At 34.0% G+C, this 9,629-nt stretch overlaps 1 protein-coding gene across 1 annotated transcript in view; it reads left to right on the forward strand.

Moving 5' to 3' along the window:
• The window catches only part of Smp_129450 (putative glucose-6-phosphatase), a gene marked incomplete at both ends in the record, with an annotated part of 17,237 nt that extends 8,146 nt beyond the window's left edge, over window positions 1–9,091 (forward strand). Inside the window, 4 exons of the mRNA XM_018799112.1 lie at window positions 4,318–4,503; window positions 5,313–5,431; window positions 7,420–7,722; window positions 8,793–9,091. Coding sequence (XP_018650933.1) covers window positions 4,318–4,503; window positions 5,313–5,431; window positions 7,420–7,722; window positions 8,793–9,091 — 907 coding nt within the window. The remainder of the gene's footprint in view (window positions 1–4,317; window positions 4,504–5,312; window positions 5,432–7,419; window positions 7,723–8,792) is intronic.
• Between the last annotated feature and the right edge of the window lie 538 nt (window positions 9,092–9,629).

Raw genomic sequence — 9,629 nt, forward strand, 5'->3', positions numbered from 1 at the left:
ATCGAGGCAATACGCACAGTATGCACATATGCCAATTAGAGACTGACCAGTTGCAGTCCGAAACACATCGATGGGAAGATCCAAACAAACAATACCAAGTGAATTCAAACTTCACCCCATCGCACAAGCAAGTGGCTATCAGGACTCAGTGGCCGAGTGGATAACGCGATGGCGTTTGAAGCGAGGGTACTGGGTTCGAGTCCCAGAGTGAACATCAACTCTGAGATGCAGGTACATCCAGCTGACGAGTCCCAAATAGGACGAAACGCGCGTCCTGGATTCCACTGCTAGCCACTATCCATCTCTGCTTACCATGCTTGTGAATTAAGGTATATCGAGGCAATACGCACAGTATGCACATATGCCAATTAGAGACTGACCAGTTGCAGTCCGAAACACATCGATGGGAAGATCCAAACAAACAATACCAAGTGAATTCAAACTTCACCCCATCGCACAAGCAAGTGGCTATCAGGACTCATATGTGCATACCGTGGATAACGCGATAGCCTTTGAAGCGAAGGGTACTGGGTTCGAGTCCCAGAGTGAAGATCAACTCTGAGATGCAGATACATCCAGCTGACGAGTCCCAGATAGGACGAAACGCGCGTCCTGGATTCCACTGCTAGCCACTATCCATCTTTGCTTACAATGCTTGTGAATTAAGGCTATATCGAGGCAATACGCACAGTATGCACATATGCCAGTTAGAGACTGACTAGTTGCAGTCCTAGCACATCGATGGGAAGATTCAAACAAGCATTACTGAATGAATAATAAGTAGAAGATGAAAATTGATAGTATGATGACAGTGTAATAGTTGTCTGTTAAGAATAATAAGGTCTTTAATCAATGTTTCATGGTAGTTTATGGATCAAAACCTTGAAAAAAATAGACACTCAACATTTATCCAAAAATATTAAGATCCTGTAATAAGAAGTGTTCAGATAATTGGAAAGTAAAAATATAATTGACAAAGCGGCGAAGAAAAATAAACGAACTAAGCGTATGGAAAATAATGATATGTAGGATCGTTCACTAAGCTTAACTTTACCATAGTAAAGTTAAGTGTTACAGATTTCTTATGAATAAAAGGACTTGGATTGTTTGCTTGAATCCCTATACCTTCTGCTATGTGTAAGTGAGGAGATTAAATTACACAAGGAAAACCAGTAGGAGTACGATAAACCACTTTAATCGACCTATTCCTATCTACTACATGACTGATATTGATCAAGTGTGATAGAACAGAGCTGCGTATTGTTTTGACAACACACCTTGTTAATTATGAACTAAGGAGTTAATTGACTCGTCGGCTCAGTCGTCTGGTTGTGCTCCCAATATTAGCTTTCTACACAGAAGCAGCTGAATTCGTTGATACGCATAGATGTGCCGAAACCACGTTACTTATCCTTTAGTTGAGCAATCACCATAGGTTGGCTGGAAAACAAAAGGCAGGTTAGCTGTGTTGAACGTTCTGTTTATTGCTTTAGTCAGTCAATCTCATAGTGCATCACTGGCTTCATCTATTTGCCTTAACAACAAAATTTTATTCGTCTAAGGAAAGATAGTGGTACATGAAGGCCACTTGGGAGTGACAACATAATTCATTTTGTTGTAGAGAACTCGCACTGTTCTGGTCTGACCACCTTTGGTTTTTCTCATATCCTAGTCTTGAGTTAGGCAGAATCCCATGTTGAAACAAATTACAACTAATTGTGTTTAGTAGTTTCAGTTTGGGCCGATTCGCAAAATCACTAAGTGGTGTACCCTCTCTTCCCCCAACTTTCCATTTTGAGAGAAAGTATAGTATAAGTAACCGGTTTGCTATTATTTACCCCCTGAGCAGTTTATGAAGAAAAATCAGATCAAAAACAGATTTGAACGCATGCGAATCAATCGTTTTGTTTGGTTGTGTGTTTCCATAGTCAAGGCAAATTTTCAGTGCAAATTAACTACGAGGTGATGCCACGGAACTTTAGAGTCTAAGATTACATTGCTTACATATCCCAGACTAAAAGTAGCTACAGCATATCTGAATAGATTGAATCCATCTGTAAGATAATGAAACAATTATAATAGAGATTTTCTTCAATCCGTTAACTAACAAAAATGTGATAAAATGTACCAGTATCTAATTATTTTTCTATTTGTCCTGACAATATGGTTGATTGTTCTCATTCAGTAAAATAATCACTTCTGTATTAGATTTGGGTCTCAACAACTCTGAATTTTGTCTATGATTTTAGAAACTGGAGCCTTTATTCACAGTCGTTAGTCATATCGGTAGTCCTAATACTGCCTACTCACTGACGTTTCCATCTGCTTATTATATTGACCCAACATTGGGGATCACGACAATCTTATGTGCGGCTTTAGCGGACTGGTTAAACGGAATACTTAAGTGGTCAGTATTTTTCTAATTAGTGCTGAGGTTTGTAATCTGTATTGGATCCAAAAGTTTAGTTAATTTTTGTATCTACGATTTATGTTTCACATTCTTCCTTTTAATGTCGTTATTTGTTTGTATGCAGTATTCCTAAAACATTCAGCTATTTTCAAAATAGAAATATTGTTCTACGCTAATCTCCATTTTGAATTACTCAGCTAATATCAGATAGGTGTTATACCATGTATAGAATAATATCGTTTGTTTATATAACTAGAAATACCAGTGCATCAAATGACCTGAATTCATTAGTCAATAAGCGATATTCTCTAAAATCAAATGATAAGGATATGTTGAAATGGATTAGTTTCAGTATATTTGAGAAAGGATTGTAACCACATTGTGTCATTCTGCATCGAAATAGGATAAACGAGAAAAATAAAATGAGTCGAATCCATTGTTAGAGGGCATTAGAGATTTAAGTGGATTTATTCTGCTATAACCAGTCGTTGGCTATTCTTTAACTAGTCTACAGTCACTTTCTCTTTGTTGGACATACCGTCTACAAAACCTACGATTTCTTTTTATCGAAGTTGAAAATAGTAGTCACCATTTTTTTATTTTCTAAAGAGTTCTATTTAATCACTTTGAAGTTTTCTCAACAACATATACCTAAGTTTGTGAAATGAGACTACACCTGTGATGTATGCTACTTATGTCGACAGACATAAGTTTGAGAAGATCAATATGGAGAAAACGGGAATGGAAACAGACAGTAATTGCAATAGCAATGAAGGACAATGGAATTCGAGACAATTGATTGAGGATTAGCAAATGAAATATTTAATGTGTGGTGTTCACATTTTACCATAGAACTCTGTAATTTCATATTGAATAGTAAATTGGTTGTCCCCATCTGAGTTCTCGTTCAATACACATCTAGACTTAAAATGGACGTGGATGTACCTGATTGTACATAACATCGTCTTAGCCTGTACAAATACTTTAAAATCTTTTGTCCTGTTGTCTAAGTCTTTTGGACGAAGGGCTATAAGTAGTTATTGCATGAAACAGATATTCTTGGTAAACTTTGCGTTGTTAGTAGAGTACAGTGAAAATCCGTAAATAGATGTGAACTATATAAAATAAGTCATAGAAATGTAAAGCACGTATTGTCAATCTTTTTATCTATTTAACCAATATTTCATGAAACGTTGAATTGGTAATATTTTATCGCGATGAAATTACATTATAAACATCCGTTCGTAATGTTTCATATCCATATTTCTGAATTTGTTGTACATTTGTGGTTTATTTTATTCTGGAGCTCCAGAAAATATCTTTCTCCTCTCATATTGAACGTATAATGGGGACCATCACTGAAACTTCTATTTATTCTAACAGTTAGTCTATGCACAAACTGGATCACGCCATACCAGATATACAATTTACGTCCATATATGCAGAACCAAGGTATAAGTTAGACAATATCTTATTCACCACAATCACAAGCACTCTACACTCAGTGGGTCCAGAGTAGAAATCAGTGATGTGAAGGAAATTATGTATTAAGAAATAAGTAAGCTGAGTGTCCGTTTGTTCACGTTAAATACTCAATCACATCTAAATTTTACTGGCCTAACACTAATTAATATCTATGAAAGCAAGATTATCAGTGCATAATCAATTCTTCCTTTGTGATCACGACGGACATACAGAAAAACTGCAATTGGAGAATCTTTTTGACGGGAAATCCTCATCCATTCGTTTAATATTTCTTGTAACTTCAAACTCATAAGTGTTAATTTCCCATTTACACTCTTTGTAGATTGTTTATTTTCTTACTTTTAAATGTTTAGTGGTTTGAACTGTTAAGAATGTCTTTATAAGCCTTTTGGGCTCAATATGATTCATTTTTCAATCTGCAGGATGTTATATGGTCATCGGCCATATTGGTGGCTTACACTGAACCGATCACTGACCGACCCTGACTTATCTGTAAAACAGTACCCACTAACATGTGAAACTGGACCTGGAAGTCCATCAGGCCATTGTATGGTATCTGTAGCAAGCCTAACACCAATAATAACTTACTTCTACCATAGATTAAAAAAGTATGTATTTCGCTTTATTGTTGTTACTTACTGTCCAATTTAATGCTTAAAGACAATTTGACTTTACAATTTACCACTAGGAAGTATTTGGGAAACCACTCTCGAAAATGTTGTTCTGCCTAGACCTAATTGATTAACATATCCATTGCATTTAAGTTAACGATAAGAGTGATTAAAGCACTTAACCTTAATTTTGTTGACTATTTTAGGAAAAAGTAACTACAGTAATAGAACTATATATTCCAGAAACTGTAATTCTCCAATGAAGAGTAAATGAAGTGAATCTTTACATTAGCAACGGAGTTATTACCAAAACAATATGGACGTACTGATGTTATATTCTTTGTTAAATGCGTTCTAACTTAATGTAATGAAAATAAGTTTCGGAAGATGTTTATATGCTCTATCATAAGAGGTTAAAATATGACAATTGTTAATAGCCTTGATCAAAGAATTACGGTTGAGTTTAAAAGTTATTAATGAAGTCATGATGAGGGATCGTGACTGCTTTGTCTTGTAACTGCTCAATAAGAAACAATCTACTCTGTGTCGATGGTTAGTATTTATATTTGGCTAGTCATATTCGAGAAGGCAATCTAATTTGAAACTTTTAATTACACTAAATGGCTATCCAAGACCCAAAAGGAACTGGTCATTGTCGTATTCAAACTGGCCTACACTAGAATCTATTTGATGGAAACCAACCAAATAAAAGCAATGTTTCATTTCATATCGAGACATAAATTTTTCTTTTTTCTGTTCGAGTTTCTGTAAACTTATCCCCTACCATTCATCCTTATTTATTTCAGTCGAAATCATCAACGATGTTTGATAACACTATCCTGTTTAGTTTTTGGGTTAATTGCAATTAGCCGCTGTTATTTGGCAGCACATTTTCCTCACCAAGTCATTTTAGGACTAATATCTGGTAAAAATCACCTTCAATTTTGTTAAATTACTTTATGCTTACCAGTTTTTTTTCAGAAAGATTTATTATTCAATCACTATATTCAAAACCACAATAAATATTTTATATATCGCTTATCTGTTTAATTCTAATGCGCCAACTCTAAAAATGAACATATTTTCATCGTAGAATAGTGAAAACTTTGAAAATAAAAATATATTTCCAATAGCCACGAGATACTCATTATCACTGAACTAAGAGATGCCACTGTGACTTAATCAGATTATTTTTATGTTTCAATAGACATAATATTAAGATTGGATTCAACCACTGTATAAATTGAAAGGCAAGTTTCACGATAATTGAGTTTTAAATGCTACAAATTACTAACTAGAGGTTAAGCATTCGCACGCGAGACCGAAAGTCTTGGGTTCAAATACTGCGTGCGGGATCGTGGACGCGTATTGCTGAGGAGTCCCATACTAGGACTAAACGGCCATCCAGTGCTTCCAGGTTTTCAATAGTGGTCTAGATTAGATCGACTCGTGAATTTAACTGTTAAATAAAATAACATTATTGATAAAGTTGTGAAAAGATCATACATAAAGGGTAAGAAAAACTGTACACCTTAATTAAAGTGATAAATTGTAATCAATGAGTTAAAATGGTATGTAAAAACAAGTAATTGCAACATGGGAATTGTTGTGTCATAGTTGTAATGATACTAATAATAATAACCTCGAGAATGTTTACTGATAAGAATATCATGTAAATAAGCAAGATGAGTGTATAATTAAACATAAGGAAACATGTCTCGGAAAGGAGTGTAAATCATAATGAAAGAGAAAGTGACACAAGTGGAGCTAAGATTGAAGTGTGGGTCAAAGTAGACAAACAGGTTGTATGTATCTTTTTTGTATGAATAAGCTGGGTTTCTCTGAATTGATACCGATTGCTTGGACCATATAAGGTAAACGTAATTTTGCGCCTTTTAGTAGATTACTTGGAACTTAATATATAACTGAGCAGGCCTCTTCAATTTGAATGATATGTTCATGGTCAAACAAGTGGGGGAGAATGGTATTATCAATAGATTCCGTAACCTTTGTTTCCAACCAACCCTGTACGTGTTCACTAGTGCGTAAGGACCTTTGAGTACGGCCAATGTAGCTAGCCGCATAGAAGTAATTAAATTGATAAACACACCTTGTTTTCCACTGAAAAACAATCATGCCTTGATGATCCCACCATTAATACGTATCCTTAATTTTATGCGTTAGTTTTGGCTTCGTTGAAAAAGTTACTTGTAAGTTAGCGGTATTAAAAGTCTTTTTAATGGATCTGCTTATTTGACATGTTAGAATCTCACTCGTTATATCACCTCTGAAATCAAGTTGTAGGTATAGAGTTTTCTTTACACCTGAGGAAGTTTGCATCTTGTTTTTAGGTTGAGTTATGTATTTCTTTATGAAATTACTAGAACATCCATCTTGTAGTAGCCTCATCCTTAGAAGAATGATTAGATAACCTAGTAGACACATTGAAAATGCTGTCTATCCATTACTATTAACTAGTTGTTTTAAAAGCTGTAGAAACATGATTGTTAAATTTCTGCGCTAAAACATAAGACAAAGTTTAATCTTTTTTGTGATTTTGTATCCATGTTTATTTTTATGAACTTTTTCCATGATTTTCCAGTCTTTTTTCTAGCGAAGTTCGTTATTTTATGTGAAGGGCCATTGAAGTCGAAGATATAAAATATACTTTTTAATCTCTAATGATTTGATCCTCAACATGACATTAACCTATATCACTACGGATTTATTTTGTTCGATTTTCGATGTTTTTTTGTATCTTATTTAACTTCAGTTATTACTTTCACTAATTTAAGTTTGATACTCTTCTTTATGACGTGATTTGTTACTTCAAAAACTCTTTCAGAATATCTCCTTACTAACTGCTACAATAGTTTACTTAACTTATTCTCGTATATTCTGTTTTAAATTTAGGTATCACAGTTGGGTTATTATTTAGTTCACCTGATGGTTTCCTCAGTCCGAAAAACGAAGTCAAAATAAACTGGTTACATGTACAAACTGTTTATCTTTTAACTCATCCAAATAGACTATTGTGGTTGGGCTTCGGTTCATTCATGTTTGCATACGTTTTCAGCGTATTCTTAGAGTATGGTATAAAAGTAGATCCTAATTGGAGTATAACTTTAGCACAATCAGCATGTTTACAACCAGAATGGATCCACTTGTCAACAAGTCTTATGATGGGATTTTCACGAATTGCTGGGACTGCTACTGGTATGTCCTCTATAATACTAATCTCTTCATGTTATGATTTTCTGGCTGGTATTTTGTTTTCGCAAGTTTGTCTGTTCTATCTTCCAGAATTAAGGATTCATGATAAACAATTGTATCGGCCCAAGTTGTCGCACTTCATATCAGCCGAACAAGAAGAAACTAAAATGACGCAGAGTAGATTAGTCAAGATACTAGTGGTGTTTAAAACTAACTGGTCGGAAGGAAAAAAGTGAGAAGCTGATGTAATATTGAAATTAAAGATGTTCACAAAGTTGCAAATTAAACCCATCCCTTGTCACTGCATCTAATTTCGTGCCTTATTATTTCAGGTCCCCAGTCATGGATTACTATGTTTTTTTTGAGACCAACCAGGAAATTTTTACTTTCCGATACTAATAAAAATAATCAGCAATCTTAAGGACTGATATCAAGCCAGAGTCTGAAGACATCTACTAGTATTCTGTCCAGCCTTGAGTGCCAGAGTAGTTAGTGATTGAGTACAGAAAATACTTAGTCCTAAAACCCATTTTACTGTGAAGTCTTCAGTTATTTTACAATACGAGATAGTTCGTCTATTTTTGTCATAGCTAAGTAATTTTGGATATCTACACATATGACTAGCTTCAATAGTTAACTGTTTACACCACAGTCTTGAATTAGTCTTCACTATATGAAACGTGATTATGGATAAATATCATTGAAGAGTTTCAAATTATGAAAAAAACTACTGCCCAATTATTCTGTTTTCTTAATAAACGTTAACTCGGTGTCTGTGTGCATAGTTTATATAAATTCACCATCCAGTAATACGAGATTACTAGTCTGCTATGGAAAAAAATTATTTAACCTAATAAACATTGTTATCATGGTTTCTGGACTGATTAATGTTGAATAGTTGTTGAAAATATTTTGACTTGTTTCCTGAATATATCCATGTTTTATCCTTTGGTCAAATGATAAATGCTAGTTCATATAGAACTAATGATTGCAACAGTCACTCACATATTGTATTTCATTTTTGAAATATCTGTTTGTTTATTGGACTAATTCATGTGTTTCTTTTTATTTAGGTTTATCTTTAGGTTTACGTCTTAAACCAACACATTTTAAACAATCAGTATTGGGAACAAATTCCTTACCGATTATTCTATTCAGTTTATTAATTGTGGTTATCAGTACAAGGTTTATGGAATCAATGTGTAACCAGCTAATCAGTCTTTTTACAATTAATATTAGTAATAAAGTGATGACAAGTCATTTTAATATGTTACATTTATTTAATTCATTTTTACAAGGGACTATTTGTCCATTCATTACAGTTTTTATTGTACCAACAGGTATGAATTTATTTTATCGTAAGTATAACTAATTTGATAATTAAAGGTGATTTTATTTCATTAGAAAACTACTTTTATTAATAAACATTCTTTTCCGAATATATAATTTTAAAGTCAGAAAGGGATTATTTGGAGAAAGCTTTTTTCTTTAAAAAAAGCAAAATAAAAAAAGACCCATTATTTGCTATTTTGTATTCAAAGAAAAGATTTCCAAAATTATAAGCAAAGATGAATAGTGGTTAGCAGTGGAATCCAGGGCTCTTTTCCTATCACTTTTGGAAGCTTTTATGTAAACCAAAAGCTTCGATGAGTAACTAATAAATTCACCAATGGGGGAACGTAGAAACTATCCCTAAGTATGCTCCATACGCATATGTTCAAATGCAAGTATCAAAGATACAAACATTCCAGTGCTATATATAATGGCATAGATGGGCGCGGTTGCTAGTATGCATGACATGTAATAAAAGAAGGCGTTGATAAGTCCACTCCTCCCACTAGTTCATATAGACATAGGAGTTTCCGCTCGCATGCACATACAGAATGCATAAGCCAAGACCCATACAATCC

Source organism: Schistosoma mansoni, chromosome 3, assembly GCF_000237925.1.
Source record: "Schistosoma mansoni strain Puerto Rico chromosome 3, complete genome".
NCBI classification, from domain to species: Eukaryota; Metazoa; Platyhelminthes; class Trematoda; order Strigeidida; family Schistosomatidae; genus Schistosoma; species Schistosoma mansoni.